The 18,654-nt window shown below is 34.9% G+C and overlaps 1 protein-coding gene across 1 annotated transcript; it reads left to right on the forward strand.

The window, feature by feature from the left end:
- Positions 1–297: 297 nt before the first annotated feature.
- tnnt2e (troponin T2e, cardiac) lies at positions 298–18,649 on the forward strand (the record flags this gene model as incomplete). Its single annotated transcript, XM_079294878.1, has 13 exons — positions 298–316; positions 417–440; positions 1,572–1,601; positions 2,333–2,347; positions 3,303–3,324; positions 3,429–3,492; positions 3,689–3,805; positions 3,923–4,000; positions 4,545–4,658; positions 4,878–4,990; positions 5,198–5,288; positions 6,173–6,213; positions 18,486–18,649. Coding segments are annotated over 13 exons (759 nt in total), but the record flags the coding sequence as incomplete, so codon positions are not given.
- Positions 18,650–18,654: the final 5 nt, after the last annotated feature.

Genomic DNA, 18,654 nt, shown 5'->3' on the forward strand with positions numbered 1-18,654 from the left:
GCGTCAGTTCGACAGCTGCATTAAAACTCCTGTTATCTGAAAACAAGTTCCTTAAAAATGTATCTCGTCCTCTGTGAGGTGAGTTGAATTGGTGATTCTTGATGTTTTGATTGTCTGCTTTCCTCTTTGTTTCAGGTAATTCAGATCCAAGATGTCTGGAGAAGAAGTAGTTGGGGAGATGCCGTGAGTACCTTCATTGCTTTTTCATTGAGTCTTTAGTGTTTTAAATCGACAGAAAGATCTGCGCTGAGTTTGACCAATCGCTCTGAAAGTTCATTCCCTTCACTTTTCTATTTCAGGGAGGAAGATGAGGAAGGTGAGGAAGGCTTTGAGAGCATTCACTGTGTTTTTGAAAGCAAAATGTCACTTTCAAGCTTCTGTTGCGAGACGTAGCTGACCTTATTATGTCTGCTCAGAGGTAGAAACCCAGCAAGAGCAAGGTAAAAGCTTCTGCATGCCTTCATGTGTGTATTGTGTCGTTTCCGTTGTGTCTACTGCTGTTGAGTGTTGTCTGTCAGTGATAAAGGCCGTGTACCAGGGTCAGGACTAAAAGGAGTTAATAAATGGTGACCAAAAAGAGTCACAATCTGTAGTTTGATTTTTGATGGAGGCTGAAAGGTTTTCCATGGAATCGTAGGTTGTGTGTGTTGTTTGGAAGGTAACACTTAATTTGACAACACTGTGAACGCTGTCAGCTTCTCGTGTAACCGTAGCTTTTTATCTAAATAACTTCCATCCTAATTTAGCACTGCAATGTTTGCTTCTAAATAATTCTGTACTGACAAAGGTTGCATGATGGGTTTCCTGAAGTGACTTCCCAGTCGAGGTTTAATGTACAAATAAAGCTTTTTATTGTAATGCATGCCAGTATTTGGTCAAATAAGCATTGTGATGTTTCCATGTCAAAGAATAAAAACGGTTATGAGCATCAGTGGTGGAAAGTAACTGAGTAAATTAACGCAAACATGCTGTACGTGTACAATTTTGATATTGATTGATGTTTTAATGTTACTTTTACTTAAATACATTTTAGAGGGAAATATTTAACATTTTACTCTTGATACCACTCTAGCCCCTCTAGGATTTTGACTTTTTCTATTGATGTATTTGTTCTTATACGTAAGCAAAGTATCAGATTACTTCTTCCACCACTAATTAGCATTGGATAAAAATAATTAAATAGTGATGTTAACAACATTATTCCTGTTTTGTTATGTGACTCTGCTTTGTTTTCTGCCACGCGACCGCTCACAGGCTCAGTTTGTAATCCCAGATCATTTTAGCTCTGGTCACAAAGACCTCAGCATTGCTTTCAGTGCATCCCAAGAGGCAATATGAGTGTTCCAGGTTTGACCAAATCCCAGCCTCAAGCTGTTTACCACAGGCTTATTGATCCACTAATCCATATTCTGTTCACTCAGTCATGGAGACACTGAAAGACGGTTTGTATGACTTGTTTTTGTCAGTAAATATTGTGTGTGTGTGTGGAACCATCTCTTCTTTTGTTGTTTTTTTGGCCAACGGTAACAGAATTTGGCCTCAATAGTTCTTGTTCTGTTCTTGTTGTATAGAAGTTGAAGAAGCTGTACCTGAAGTAGAAGGTAATTCTCCTCTTTAGCTATTACGTGTCATAATTCCATCAGTGTTTTTCTCGAACATATTTATATGGAAAAAGGCTCGATTGAATCGTTCACTTTATATGCAGTACTACACTGTGTGTGTAGTACTGCTCTTGTGCTGTCATAAATATTGCATACATACCCATTTTATATTGATGACACACCGACTCAGTAAAAGCTTGTGTGCTTTCCACCTGCACATTGCAGTCGAAGGCTTTTTTTCACCTCTTCATTAAAGATAATAGCTTTTTTATGTTGAGTAGTTGTGACATCTACTCAGACGCCATTCCTGTTTGCATGCAAGTAAAACTGAGCACTGATTGTTTCATTGACGAACAGAATATTGGTTTAAACATTTCTTTTTAATGTGACAATTTTCTAGAATGCATAAATGTCTATTTCATTTGAATCACATCATACTGAAGGTCTTGTTTATTTTATGTTTACAAAGAAAAGCTACCGTATACAATGAGACATTTAATGTTTTCATTATTTCACGTCGCCTTACAACCTCCTGGCTGAAGATGAAAAAGCTTTATTTTGTCATCTCTTATGTCGCATGTGTAAATTCTTTAACTTGAGTATATTTTGGCTGAATCGTTCCCCTGTTAACTTGTTGTTGCAAAGTCATGAACATCTACTGATTAGCTATTCTTGCATTTATTATGATCACTGCCTCTGATAAACCGCCTGTTCCCATTACTTCCACACAGATCCTGCAGAAGAAGGTAAAACACAGTCTCTGATCATACTTGCATGCATGGTGTGACTCTGGTTTGTGCATCCCACCATTTTTCACATTCATGTAGACCTTAGTGCTGAGATATTTTGGAAAATAGTAATGGTTCAGTCTTTTGAATTTCCCATCGGAGATGAATTCATGTTCATGTGGCGGTGTAATATGTTTCCTCATGCCTTTATATTTATTCTGATAACACACTTCTACAAAAGATATGCCTCCATTTTCTGAAAATATACAAAGCTTCCATGGCTTTGAACCCCTAGAGTAGTTACACCAACCCAGTATGACAAGGCATGCAGGAGCTGTTTAGACTTTCTATTTCTTCTCCTGACAGGCGAGAACATTTTTCATATGAAAATATATAAAGTAGATGTCTGACCTGTGTGAAACATGGAGTGAATTTATTTGTGTAACGTGTCCTTTGCCGTAGAGTCTCCAGCTGAAGGTACTTTGTGACTGTTACCGTTTAAAATGAATGTCCAGTGTCTTCACTTGTTCACTGGACAACTGCACTGTACAACACACCGGCTGCCAAAATACAGATTATTTTATATCCAACTTTGGGAGACAATGAAGAAACCGCCGACATATTTCGTGTACTCCATTTCAGAAAGCTGCTGGTACGCATGCTGCTCATTTTACTGTGTTAGACGTCATGCACAAGATGGATACAGACGGTTCATACTTGTGTTTTTGCAATAGAAAGTGCTGTTGCATGTCAGAATATTGACTAATAGCGTTATGAGCAAGAGTTCTTGTTCTAGTACTTTTGTCAGAATGTGTGTTGAGTGTATGAGCACTGCCATTTTATCTAATAAAGATCAGTTTGACACATCAGTTGAGAATTTGTAACTACAAATTCATGTTGAAACGAATTAATTAAAGAAAACAATGTAAATGAGTGTTTATAATATTCGAATCCTTCTTTTTTTATATCATAGATGACGCCAAACCCAAACCAAAGTAAGTCTAATGCCGTGTGAACTTGAATCTGTTTACATCAACCAACTAGTGGTTAACTGCTCATTTAAAGTTCGTCCTATTCTAACCCAGACATATTATTTTAGGGCATTTGCGCCACCTATAGCTGTGCCGAAGATACCAGAGGGAGGAGACAAAGTCGACTTTGATGTAAGTGATTGATTACATTTTAAGGGACATAGAAATATAGACACAACTTTTCTTGATTTTTCTGAGGTGTGTGTTTTTTGGTCTATATTGTATGTGTCTGAGTTTGTCTAGAATGTAGTCGTTTATAGTCAATACTTTGTTCAGTACTTTTGCTCAGTGGAAATGCAATACAAGCAATGTGCACGTGTAACTGCAGGACATCCACAGGAAGCGTCAGGAAAAGGATCTGACGGAGCTGCAGTCTCTGATCCAGGCCCACTTCATTCAGAGGAAGAACGACGAGGCGGAGCTCGTCACTCTCGTTAACAGGATCGTAAGTCTTCCAGGAAAGTGTGCCAGAACATTGTAGTTACATACCACCCAGTAAGCAATTTCAGTGTGTGTGTGTGTGTGTGTGTGTGTGTGTGTGTTTGTGGGCATGGATGAGCAGGAGAAGCGTCGTACCGAGAGGGCTGAGCAGCAGAGGGTCCGTGCTGAGCTGGAGAAGGAGAGAATGGCTCGTGTTGCTGTGAGTCCCCTCTAGTTGTCATCACATATTTTTCACGACATAACCACAAATATAATAATTAAACAGCATTCCATGAAAAATAACTGACACTCTGAAGTTTCACCTTGCTTCCTGAACACAATTAGGGTGTTGGGCATGTGTGTATCCTGCTGGGGAATCTTCTATGATAAATATAAACTCCAACCGGTGCAGTTTACTCATGTCATGTTACACGATTGCCTTGTGCAAGTTCATTTCAGCTCGGATGACATAGGTTTTGATGAACTTGAAGGCTTTTGGGGACTATTTATTTTCGTGTCGTCTGTGGCAAATATTTCTGCATCACATTTTTCTTTAAAGCTCAAAAGGTGGATCAAAAGACTTGTGTTTAATGTGAGGAGAGTCACTCATAGTGAAGAGCCTATTGTGAATTATCAACCAACTCTGCTGCTCCCATCAGCTTTAGTTATTTCTATTGCATATGTTTAGTCATTATTTTGGTTTTCGGCCTCGTAACTTTAACGACACTGTTTTGCGTCTCACACTCACACAACTCTCATGGCAGGAAGAAAAGGAGAGAAAGGAGCTGGAGGAGGCACGTAAGAAGCAGGATGACGAATTGAAGAAGAAGAAGGCTCTGACAAACAGGACTCATCAGTATGGTGGTGTCCAACAGAGGGTCAGTCATCACACACAGGAAAACTGTTTCTCATAATTGATAATATGTGAACAACCATCACTGAGATAAATGACAAAAGACAAAGACTGTTACCATGATCGTAAATACAGCATGTGTACAGCACTTGAATTAATAGGAAAAAGGATCAGAGATTCAGACTTTGTGGCCTTATATATTTTCTGTCTTCCATTCATTCTTTCTTGTTTTCTTTCAACACAGCAAGAAGGAAAGAAGGGCGCGAAAAAGCAGACGGAGAGAGAGAAGAAAAAGAAGATCTTGGCAGAGAGGAGGAAGCCTCTCAACATCGACCATCTCACTGAGGACAAAGTCAAGTAAGGACAATAAATTATGTTTTTACTTGCAGTCATGGTTCACAGTTCTGTAGACAGGCTAATGTCCACATTTTCAGTCTGATGCAGGGGATTTGTTTGTGAATAGACTTTCATCTACTTCCATTCTTTTTATCTTCGAGTTTTACAAGTATCAATACGGCCTTTCAGTTTTCTGTTACTGAAATACTTCCGGTTTTTGCTGTAAAGGGAGAAGGCCAATGAGATGTGGCAGTGTCTGGTGACGCTGGAGGCCGAGAAGTTTGACCTCTGCGTGAAACTGAAGAAACAAAAATATGAGGTAAGAACTTTGCCTTGATGTTCATGGGCCAACTGCTTTTAGAACGGTGTCAGTGTAAAAGTGTATCTGTAGATCTGGTTTGGAAAGTATGGAAATGTTTTTCAGAATGATTGTTTTTATGACATGTGAAGATGGATACAACTCATGTCTGTATGCTAATTAGGAACAAGCCAGGAAGCTTAGCTCAGCAAAGACTGGAAACAGGGAAACAGCGAGCTTAGCTCTGTCCGACAAAATAAAACATGTTAACTTGTGAGCTTTTAGACGTCCTGGTTGGCAGATTTTGCAACCTACAACTGTGTGCAATGTCATTCTATATCTATATATGTCACTACTGCCTTTTACAACAGTGTATCCTTTTTCAAACTTTAAATTCCAACTCATGTTTTTGTTTTTGCTGATATATTTTAGGAAACCTTTTTTCAACAGCTTAGCCAGGGACTGCAGATGTAAAATAGCATTTTGGCTAATTCTTGCATGTTTATACCATGTGTATTTATTAATTTGCACATTCCCTTTTCTCAAGTAAACTAAACCGCACTGACATTAGAGTGGTATAGATCTTCTTTTCTTTTCTCTTGGGAAAAAAATGTCTATTTCACAATATATCTTACTATGTTTACAAAATTGGGAAATGGTAGTACCGGTGTTTGTTGTGTTTATTTTTTTTAAATCAAATGAGATAAATATCCTATAATGTGGCTTTAAAGCCACAGACTACCTGGGGTAAAATGTTTATGACAAACATTGCAAATTGATGGTGCACAGCCTACAGCCCTGAAAAAGCCACAGAATGCTAAAGCTCTCCAAGTATGTACTGTGCTTTTTGAGTGGAAGATTGTCCGGAGGGTGCCTATTTAACATGAATGTGGCTTGACTTCCAGATCAATGTACTCCAGTCCCGAATCAATGAGCAGCAGAAGTTGTGAGTAACCGTGAATGAGGAGTGTGAGCCTCTTGCTTTGTAGTTTTGCTTTCTGTGTGTTGAAGAGCTACAAACCGAGCCTTGGACAGTGGAGCATGAAAAAAACGTATCGACCACTTAGTGACTGAGTCACAAACAGGTGAAACAAGATGTGTGTTGATGATGAAGTCTGCAAGAAGCTGCCATTAGGATTATTTGATCCAGCAAGAGAAGTCCCGGAAGTCAGGTATTTTGTTTCTACATTTAGTCAGTGATTCTTAAATGATGTTCAGTCAGGAAGACTGGAGGTGAGTCTCATCTGCAAAAATCATAGTACAGTATGTCATAAGAAATTCATTAAAGAAATGATAGTATATTGTGCCATAAAAATCCATAGCATAGTATGTGTTTAGATTGACCAAGCGAAACACATTTTTGCTTGAGAAGATGAGATCAGATTTAACTTTATATCAAATACAAAATTACGGTGACAGTTGAGGGGAAGAAGCTGTTCTTTTGCCTGCTGGACTAGGAATGCCAGTCATAGTACAGCATGTTGAATAAAGCCATAGTATAGTATGTCGAAAAAACGAAAAGACGCTCATAGTATAGTGTGTCGAAAAAACTAAAAGACGCTCATAGTATAGTGTGTCGAAAACACTAAGACGCTCATAGTATAGTGTGTCGAAAAAACGAAGACGCTCACAGTATAGTGTGTCGAAAATACAAAAAAACGCTCATAGTATAGTATGTCGAAAAAACTAAAAAACACTCATAGTATAGTATGTCGGAAAAGTCAAAGTATAGTACGTCGAAAATACAAAAAAACCCTCATAGTATAGTATGTCGAGAAAAGTAAAAACGCTCATAGTATAGTATGTCGAAAAAACTAAAAGACGCTCATAGTATAGTGTGTCGAAAAAAGTAAAAACGCTCATAGTATAGTGTGTCAAAAAAATAAAAACGCTCATAGTATAGCATGTCGAAAAAAGTAAAAGTATAGTACGTCGAAAATACAAAAAAACGCTCATAGTATAGTATGTCGAAAAAACTAAAAGATGCTCATAGTATAGTGTGTCGAAAATACAAAAAAACGCTCATAGTATAGTATGTCGGAAAAACTAAAAAACACTCATAGTATTAGTATGTCGGAAAAGTCAAAGTATAGTACGTCGAAAAAACTAAGACGCTCATAGTATAGTGTGTCGAAAAAAGTAAAAACGCTCATAGTATAGTGTGTCAAAAAAATAAAAACGCTCATAGTATAGTGTGTCAAAAAAAGTCAAAGTATAGTACGTCGAAAATACAAAAAACGCTCATAGTATAGTATGTCGAAAAAACTAAGACGCTCATAGTATAGTGTGTCAAAAAAATAAAAACGCTCATAGTATAGTATGTCGAAAAAACTAAGATGCTCATAGTATAGTGTGTCGAAAAAACTAAGATGCTCATAGTATAGTATGTCGAAAAAAGTCATAGTATAGTACGTCGAAAATACAAAAAAACGCTCATAGTATAGTGTGTCAAAAAAATAAAAACGCTCATAGTATAGTACGTCGAAAAAACAAAAAAACGCTCATAGTATAGTATGTCGAAAAAACTAAGACGCTCATAGTATAGTGTCGAAAAAAGTAAATAAACGCTCATAGTATAGTACGTCGAAAAAACTAAAAGACGCTCATAGTATAGTGTGTCGAAAAAACTAAGATGCTCATAGTATAGTATGTCGAAAAAAGTCATAGTATAGTACGTCGAAAATACAAAAAAACGCTCATAGTATAGTGTGTCAAAAAACTAAAAACGCTCATAGTATAGTACGTCGAAAAACTAAAAAACGCTCATAGTATAGTGTGTCAAAAAAATAAAAACGCTCATAGTATAGTACGTCGAAAAACTAAAAAACGCTCATAGTATAGTATGTCGAAAAAAAGAAGACGCTCATAGTATAGTGTCGAAAAAAGTCAAAGTATAGTACGTCGAAAATACAAAAAACGCTCATAGTATAGTATGTCGAGAAAAGTAAATAAACGCTCATAGTATAGTATGTCGAAAAAACTAAAAGACGCTCATAGTATAGTGTGTCGAAAAAACTAAGACGCTCATAGTATAGTGTGTCGAAAAAACGAAGACGCTCACAGTATAGTGTGTCGAAAAAACTAAAAGACGCTCATAGTATAGTGTGTCGAAAAAACGAAGACGCTCACAGTATAGTGTGTCGAAAAAACTAAAAGACGCTCACAGTATAGTGTGTCGAAAAAACTAAAAGACGCTCATAGTATAGTATGTCGAAAAAAGTCATAGTATAGTACGTCGAAAATACAAAAAAACGCTCATAGTATAGTGTGTCAAAAAAATAAAAACGCTCATAGTATAGTACGTCGAAAAAACTAAAAAACGCTCATAGTATAGTATGTCGAACAAACTAAGACGCTCATAGTATAGTGTCGAAAAAAGTAAAAACGCTCATAGTAGTGTCGAAAAAAGTAAAAACGCTCATAGTATAGTGTATCGAACAAACTAAAAGACGCTCATAGTATAGTGTGTCAAAAAAATAAAAACGCTCATAGTATAGCATGTCGAAAAAAGTAAAAGTATAGTACGTCGAAAATACAAAAAAACGCTCATAGTATAGTACGTCGAAAAAACAAAAAAACGCTCATAGTATAGTATGTCGAAAAAACTAAGACGCTCATAGTATAGTGTCGAAAAAAGTAAATAAACGCTCATAGTATAGTACGTCGAAAAAACTAAAAGACGCTCATAGTATAGTGTGTCGAAAATACAAAAAAACGCTCATAGTATAGTATGTCGGAAAAACTAAAAAACACTCATAGTATAGTATGTCGGAAAAGTCAAAGTATAGTACGTCGAAAAAACTAAGACGCTCATAGTATAGTGTGTCGAAAAAAGTAAAAACGCTCATAGTATAGTGTGTCAAAAAAAGTCAAAGTATAGTACGTCGAAAATACAAAAAACGCTCATAGTATAGTATGTCGAAAAAACTAAGACGCTCATAGTATAGTGTGTCAAAAAAATAAAAACGCTCATAGTATAGTATGTCGAAAAAACTAAGATGCTCATAGTATAGTGTGTCGAAAAAACTAAGATGCTCATAGTATAGTATGTCGAAAAAAGTCATAGTATAGTACGTCGAAAATACAAAAAAACGCTCATAGTATAGTGTGTCAAAAAAATAAAAACGCTCATAGTATAGTACGTCGAAAAAACAAAAAAACGCTCATAGTATAGTATGTCGAAAAAACTAAGACGCTCATAGTATAGTGTCGAAAAAAGTAAATAAACGCTCATAGTATAGTACGTCGAAAAAACTAAAAGACGCTCATAGTATAGTGTGTCGAAAAAACTAAGATGCTCATAGTATAGTATGTCGAAAAAAGTCATAGTATAGTACGTCGAAAATACAAAAAAACGCTCATAGTATAGTGTGTCAAAAAACTAAAAACGCTCATAGTATAGTACGTCGAAAAACTAAAAAACGCTCATAGTATAGTGTGTCAAAAAAATAAAAACGCTCATAGTATAGTACGTCGAAAAACTAAAAAACGCTCATAGTATAGTATGTCGAAAAAAAGAAGACGCTCATAGTATAGTGTCGAAAAAAGTCAAAGTATAGTACGTCGAAAATACAAAAAACGCTCATAGTATAGTATGTCGAGAAAAGTAAATAAACGCTCATAGTATAGTATGTCGAAAAAACTAAAAGACGCTCATAGTATAGTGTGTCGAAAAAACTAAGACGCTCATAGTATAGTGTGTCGAAAAAACGAAGACGCTCACAGTATAGTGTGTCGAAAAAACTAAAAGACGCTCATAGTATAGTGTGTCGAAAAAACGAAGACGCTCACAGTATAGTGTGTCGAAAAAACTAAAAGACGCTCACAGTATAGTGTGTCGAAAAAACTAAAAGACGCTCATAGTATAGTATGTCGAAAAAAGTCATAGTATAGTACGTCGAAAATACAAAAAAACGCTCATAGTATAGTGTGTCAAAAAAATAAAAACGCTCATAGTATAGTACGTCGAAAAAACTAAAAAACGCTCATAGTATAGTATGTCGAACAAACTAAGACGCTCATAGTATAGTGTCGAAAAAAGTAAAAACGCTCATAGTAGTGTCGAAAAAAGTAAAAACGCTCATAGTATAGTGTATCGAACAAACTAAAAGACGCTCATAGTATAGTGTGTCAAAAAAATAAAAACGCTCATAGTATAGCATGTCGAAAAAAGTAAAAGTATAGTACGTCGAAAATACAAAAAAACGCTCATAGTATAGTACGTCGAAAAAACAAAAAAACGCTCATAGTATAGTATGTCGAAAAAACTAAGACGCTCATTGTATAGTGTCGAAAAAAGTAAATAAACGCTCATAGTATAGTACGTCGAAAAAACTAAAAGACGCTCATAGTATAGTGTGTCGAAAAAAGTAAAAACGCTCATAGTATAGTGTGTCGAAAAAAGTAAAAACGCTCATAGTATAGTGTGTCGAAAAAACTAAAAGACGCTCATAGTATAGTGTGTCGAAAAAACTAAAAAACGCTCATAGTATAGTATGTCGGAAAAGTCAAAGTATAGTACGTCGAAAATACAAAAAAACGCTCATAGTATAGTATGTCAAAAAAATAAAAACGCTCATAGTATAGCATGTCGAAAAAAGTAAAAGTATAGTACGTCGAAAATACAAAAAAACGCTCATAGTATAGTATGTCGGAAAAACTAAAAAACACTCATAGTATAGTATGTCGGAAAAGTCAAAGTATAGTACGTCGAAAAAACTAAGACGCTCATAGTATAGTGTGTCGAAAAAAGTAAAAACGCTCATAGTATAGTGTGTCAAAAAAATAAAAACGCTCATAGTATAGTATGTCGGAAAAACTAAAAAACACTCATAGTATAGTATGTCGGAAAAGTCAAAGTATAGTACGTCGAAAAAACTAAGACGCTCATAGTATAGTGTGTCAAAAAAATAAAAACGCTCATAGTATAGTGTGTCAAAAAAAGTCAAAGTATAGTACGTCGAAAATACAAAAAACGCTCATAGTATAGTATGTCGAAAAAACTAAGATGCTCATAGTATAGTGTGTCGAAAAAACTAAGATGCTCATAGTATAGTATGTCGAAAAAAGTCATAGTATAGTACGTCGAAAATACAAAAAAACGCTCATAGTATAGTGTGTCAAAAAAATAAAAACGCTCATAGTATAGTACGTCGAAAAAAGTAAATAAACGCTCATAGTATAGTACGTCGAAAAAACTAAAAGACGCTCATAGTATAGTGTGTCGAAAAAACTAAGATGCTCATAGTATAGTATGTCGAAAAAAGTCATAGTATAGTACGTCGAAAATACAAAAAAACGCTCATAGTATAGTGTGTCAAAAAACTAAAAACGCTCATAGTATAGTACGTCGAAAAACTAAAAAACGCTCATAGTATAGTGTGTCAAAAAAATAAAAACGCTCATAGTATAGTACGTCGAAAAACTAAAAACGCTCATAGTATAGTATGTCGAAAAAAAGAAGACGCTCATAGTATAGTGTCGAAAAAAGTCAAAGTATAGTACGTCGAAAATACAAAAAACGCTCATAGTATAGTATGTCGAGAAAAGTAAATAAACGCTCATAGTATAGTATGTCGAAAAAACTAAAAGACGCTCATAGTATAGTGTGTCGAAAAAACGAAGACGCTCACAGTATAGTGTGTCGAAAAAACTAAGACGCTCATAGTATAGTGTGTCGAAAAAACGAAGACGCTCACAGTATAGTGTGTCGAAAAAACTAAAAGACGCTCATAGTATAGTGTGTCGAAAAAACGAAGACGCTCACAGTATAGTGTGTCGAAAAAACTAAAAGACGCTCACAGTATAGTGTGTCGAAAAAACTAAAAGACGCTCATAGTATAGTATGTCGAAAAAAGTCATAGTATAGTACGTCGAAAATACAAAAAAACGCTCATAGTATAGTGTGTCAAAAAAATAAAAACGCTCATAGTATAGTACGTCGAAAAAACTAAAAAACGCTCATAGTATAGTATGTCGAACAAACTAAGACGCTCATAGTATAGTGTCGAAAAAAGTAAAAACGGTCATAGTAGTGTCGAAAAAAGTAAAAACGCTCATAGTATAGTGTATCGAACAAACTAAAAGACGCTCATAGTATAGTGTGTCAAAAAAATAAAAACGCTCATAGTATAGCATGTCGAAAAAAGTAAAAGTATAGTACGTCGAAAATACAAAAAAACGCTCATAGTATAGTACGTCGAAAAAACAAAAAAACGCTCCTAGTATAGTATGTCGAAAAAACTAAGACGCTCATAGTATAGTGTCGAAAAAAGTAAATAAACGCTCATAGTATAGTACGTCGAAAAAACTAAAAGACGCTCATAGTATAGTGTGTCGAAAAAAGTAAAAACGCTCATAGTATAGTGTGTTGAAAAAAGTAAAAACGCTCATAGTATAGTGTGTCGAAAAAACTAAAAGACGCTCATAGTATAGTGTGTCGAAAAAACTAAAAAACGCTCATAGTATAGTGTGTCGAAAAAACTAAAAGACGCTCATAGTATAGTCTGTCGAAAAAACTAAAAGACGCTCATAGTATAGTGTGTCGAAAACACTAAGACGCTCATAGTATAGTGTGTCGAAAATACAAAAAAACGCTCATAGTATAGTATGTCGATAAAACTAAAAGACGCTCATAGTATAGTGTGTCGAAAAAAGTAAAAACGCTCATAGTATAGTATGTCGGAAAAACTAAAAAACACTCATAGTATAGTATGTCAGAAAAGTCAAAGTATAGTACGTCGAAAATACAAAAAAACGCTCATAGTATAGTATGTCGAGAAAAGTAAAAACGCTCATAGTATAGTATGTCGATAAAACTAAAAGACGCTCATAGTATAGTGTGTCGAAAAAAGTAAAAACGCTCATAGTATAGTGTGTCAAAAAAATAAAAACGCTCATAGTATAGCATGTCGAAAAAAGTAAAAGTATAGTACGTCGAAAATACAAAAAAAACGCTCATAGTATAGTATGTCGAAAAAACTAAAAGATGCTCATAGTATAGTGTGTCGAAAATACAAAAAAACGCTCATAGTATAGTATGTCGGAAAAACTAAAAAACACTCATAGTATAGTATGTCGGAAAAGTCAAAGTATAGTACGTCGAAAAAACTAAGACGCTCATAGTATAGTGTGTCGAAAAAAGTAAAAACGCTCATAGTATAGTGTGTCAAAAAAATAAAAACGCTCATAGTATAGTATGTCGGAAAAACTAAAAAACGCTCATAGTATAGTATGTCGAAAAAACTAAGACGCTCATAGTATAGTGTCGAAAAAAGTAAATAAATGCTCATAGTATAGTACGTCGAAAAAACTAAAAGACGCTCATAGTATAGTACGTCGAAAAAACTAAAAACGCTCATAGTATAGTGTGTCGAAAAAAGTAAAAACGCTCATAGTATAGTGTGTCGAAAAAACTAAAAGACGCTCATAGTATAGTGTGTCGAAAAAACTAAAAAACGCTCATAGTATAGTGTGTCGAAAAAACTAAAAAACGCTCATAGTATAGTATGTCGAAAAAACTAAAAGACGCTCATAGTATAGTGTGTCGAAAAAACGAAGACGCTCACAGTATAGTGTGTCGAAAAAACTAAGACGCTCATAGTATAGTGTGTCGAAAAAACGAAGACGCTCACAGTATAGTGTGTCGAAAAAACTAAAAGACGCTCATAGTATAGTGTGTCGAAAAAACGAAGACGCTCACAGTATAGTGTGTCGAAAAAACTAAAAGACGCTCACAGTATAGTGTGTCGAAAAAACTAAAAGACGCTCATAGTATAGTATGTCGAAAAAAGTCATAGTATAGTACGTCGAAAATACAAAAAAACGCTCATAGTATAGTATGTCGAAAAAACTAAAAGACGCTCATAGTATAGTGTGTCGAAAAAACGAAGACGCTCACAGTATAGTGTGTCGAAAAAACTAAGACGCTCATAGTATAGTGTGTCGAAAAAACGAAGACGCTCACAGTATAGTGTGTCGAAAAAACTAAAAGACGCTCATAGTATAGTGTGTCGAAAAAACGAAGACGCTCACAGTATAGTGTGTCGAAAAAACTAAAAGACGCTCACAGTATAGTGTGTCGAAAAAACTAAAAGACGCTCATAGTATAGTATGTCGAAAAAAGTCATAGTATAGTACGTCGAAAATACAAAAAAACGCTCATAGTATAGTGTGTCAAAAAAATAAAAACGCTCATAGTATAGTACGTCGAAAAAACTAAAAAACGCTCATAGTATAGTATGTCGAACAAACTAAGACGCTCATAGTATAGTGTCGAAAAAAGTAAAAACGGTCATAGTAGTGTCGAAAAAAGTAAAAACGCTCATAGTATAGTGTATCGAACAAACTAAAAGACGCTCATAGTATAGTGTGTCAAAAAAATAAAAACGCTCATAGTATAGCATGTCGAAAAAAGTAAAAGTATAGTACGTCGAAAATACAAAAAAACGCTCATAGTATAGTACGTCGAAAAAACAAAAAAACGCTCCTAGTATAGTATGTCGAAAAAACTAAGACGCTCATAGTATAGTGTCGAAAAAAGTAAATAAACGCTCATAGTATAGTACGTCGAAAAAACTAAAAGACGCTCATAGTATAGTGTGTCGAAAAAAGTAAAAACGCTCATAGTATAGTGTGTTGAAAAAAGTAAAAACGCTCATAGTATAGTGTGTCGAAAAAACTAAAAGACGCTCATAGTATAGTGTGTCGAAAAAACTAAAAAACGCTCATAGTATAGTGTGTCGAAAAAACTAAAAGACGCTCATAGTATAGTCTGTCGAAAAAACTAAAAGACGCTCATAGTATAGTGTGTCGAAAACACTAAGACGCTCATAGTATAGTGTGTCGAAAATACAAAAAAACGCTCATAGTATAGTATGTCGATAAAACTAAAAGACGCTCATAGTATAGTGTGTCGAAAAAAGTAAAAACGCTCATAGTATAGTGTGTCAAAAAAATAAAAACGCTCATAGTATAGCATGTCGAAAAAAGTAAAAGTATAGTACGTCGAAAATACAAAAAAACGCTCATAGTATAGTATGTCGAAAAAACTAAAAGATGCTCATAGTATAGTGTGTCGAAAATACAAAAAAACGCTCATAGTATAGTATGTCGGAAAAACTAAAAAACACTCATAGTATAGTATGTCAGAAAAGTCAAAGTATAGTACGTCGAAAATACAAAAAAACGCTCATAGTATAGTATGTCGAGAAAAGTAAAAACGCTCATAGTATAGTATGTCGATAAAACTAAAAGACGCTCATAGTATAGTGTGTCGAAAAAAGTAAAAACGCTCATAGTATAGTGTGTCAAAAAAATAAAAACGCTCATAGTATAGCATGTCGAAAAAAGTAAAAGTATAGTACGTCGAAAATACAAAAAAAACGCTCATAGTATAGTATGTCGAAAAAACTAAAAGATGCTCATAGTATAGTGTGTCGAAAATACAAAAAAACGCTCATAGTATAGTATGTCGGAAAAACTAAAAAACACTCATAGTATAGTATGTCGGAAAAGTCAAAGTATAGTACGTCGAAAAAACTAAGACGCTCATAGTATAGTGTGTCGAAAAAAGTAAAAACGCTCATAGTATAGTGTGTCAAAAAAATAAAAACGCTCATAGTATAGTATGTCGGAAAAACTAAAAAACGCTCATAGTATAGTATGTCGAAAAAACTAAGACGCTCATAGTATAGTGTCGAAAAAAGTAAATAAATGCTCATAGTATAGTACGTCGAAAAAACTAAAAGACGCTCATAGTATAGTACGTCGAAAAAACTAAAAACGCTCATAGTATAGTGTGTCGAAAAAAGTAAAAACGCTCATAGTATAGTGTGTCGAAAAAACTAAAAGACGCTCATAGTATAGTGTGTCGAAAAAACTAAAAAACGCTCATAGTATAGTGTGTCGAAAAAACTAAAAAACGCTCATAGTATAGTCTGTCGAAAAAACTAAAAGACGCTCATAGTATAGTGTGTCGAAAACACTAAGACGCTCATAGTATAGTGTGTCGAAAATACAAAAAAACGCTCATAGTATAGTATGTCGAAAAAACTAAAAAACACTCATAGTATAGTATGTCGGAAAAGTCAAAGTATAGTACGTCGAAAATACAAAAAAACCCTCATAGTATAGTATGTCGAGAAAAGTAAAAACGCTCATAGTATAGTATGTCGATAAAACTAAAAGACGCTCATAGTATAGTGTGTCGAAAAAAGTAAAAACGCTCATAGTATAGTGTGTCAAAAAAATAAAAACGCTCATAGTATAGCATGTCGAAAAAAGTAAAAGTATAGTACGTCGAAAATACAAAAAAACGCTCATAGTATAGTATGTCGAAAAAACTAAAAGATGCTCATAGTATAGTGTGTCGAAAATACAAAAAAACGCTCATAGTATAGTATGTCGGAAAAACTAAAAAACACTCATAGTATAGTATGTCGGAAAAGTCAAAGTATAGTACGTCGAAAAAACTAAGACGCTCATAGTATAGTGTGTCAAAAAAATAAAAACGCTCATAGTATAGTATGTCGGAAAAACTAAAAAACGCTCATAGTATAGTATGTCGAAAAAACTAAGACGCTCATAGTATAGTGTCGAAAAAAGTAAATAAACGCTCATAGTATAGTACGTCGAAAAACTAAAAGACGCTCATAGTATAGTACGTCGAAAAAACTAAAAACGCTCATAGTATAGTGTGTCGAAAAAAGTAAAAACGCTCATAGTATAGTGTGTCGAAAAAACTAAAAGACGCTCATAGTATAGTGTGTCGAAAAAACTAAAAAACGCTCATAGTATAGTGTGTCGAAAAAACTAAAAAACGCTCATAGTATAGTCTGTCGAAAAAACTAAAAGACGCTCATAGTATAGTATGTCGGAAAAGTCAAAGTATAGTACGTCGAAAATACAAAAAAACCCTCATAGTATAGTATGTCGAGAAAAGTAAAAACGCTCATAGTATAGTATGTCGATAAAACTAAAAGACGCTCATAGTATAGTGTGTCGAAAAAACGAAGACGCTCACAGTATAGTGTGTCGGAAAAGTCAAAGTATAGTACGTCGAAAAAACTAAGATGCTCATAGTATGTCACGTCGAAAATACAAAAAACCGCTCATAGTATAGTGTGTCAAAAAAATAAAAACGCTCATAGTATAGTACGTCGAAAAAACTAAACGCTCATAGTATAGTGTGTCGAAAAAACGAAGACGCTCACAGTATAGTCTGTCGAAAAAAGTCAAAGTATAGTACGTCGAAAAAACGAAGACGCTCGCAGTATAGTGTGTCAAAAAAAGTAAAGACGCTCATAGTATAGTGTGTCGAAAAAAGTAAAAACGCTCATAGTATAGTGTGTCGAAAAAACGAAGACGCTCACAGTATAGTACGTTGTTACGACCTGACTCAAAGGCTGCAACATGAGGGAGACAAGTGATAAAAGTAATAGACATTTATTAAACGAACATATAACCAAACAATCAAATGAAGCAGCTGCCGTGAGAGTCAGAGCGGAGGCACCTCGCCAGGTGGGACTCGTTAGATCAACATCCTGAAAGACAGAGTAGGCAGCAAACAGATCCCTAGTGGATGAGAGGGGTCATCACAACGTTGAAAACAGTCATAGTATGGTATGTCGAAAAAAGTCTAACAACTTCACCATCCAATCTCTTTGGCTAAATACATATGGAATGGAAACACATTGTACCTTGATTGATTTATGAACTTTAAATCATTAAGCTGCAGAATGCCACGGAAAAGTTGAGTCAGTTATGCAGTATTTCATTACTTTTTTAGCAGAGTGTATTGATTTCTTACAAAGCTTCATTTCCTGATTTGTGTAACACTTAGTTTCAAATTTTGTACGTCGACATTTTAAAGACGTCTGTTTAATCAGCTATTAAAAGTTATGGGTAAGAGTAAGGCTGCCGCTGAGAGGACACAATCATGCAAGCTGTGCGTGCTTAACCTTTTCTAAGAGCATGATGCATTACCCTGTTATAAGCCTGTCAACATTTAAGGAATTCAGCTGCTTTTGTTCACCAAACATCCATATTCTTCAAAAAAAGTACAATACTGTTTACAAAGGAAGCCAAAATCCTTAGATGTCAATGCATTTTTTTTAACTTGCTATGCCATCACCGTCTAAAATTTGATCATTTAGATTTGAGTTGTATGGAGAACCAAAATGAAGACAGTAACAATTATAAATTTGTTTCATTCCACAGCGCCAAAGGAAGGGGCAAGGGCAGGAGATAGACATCAGCAGGAGCTCTGCAAGGAAACGTTGGAAAATGAGCAGCAGTATTGACAGATAACATTTATGTATGCTTCAGCAATAAAAAGTTAAGTTTGAAACTAGTCGATATTTTTCGTCTACCAATCACCACACGTGTC

The sequence above is a fragment of the Melanostigma gelatinosum genome (assembly GCF_949748355.1).
Source record: "Melanostigma gelatinosum genome assembly, chromosome: 22".
NCBI lineage: Eukaryota > Metazoa > Chordata > Actinopteri > Perciformes > Zoarcidae > Melanostigma > Melanostigma gelatinosum.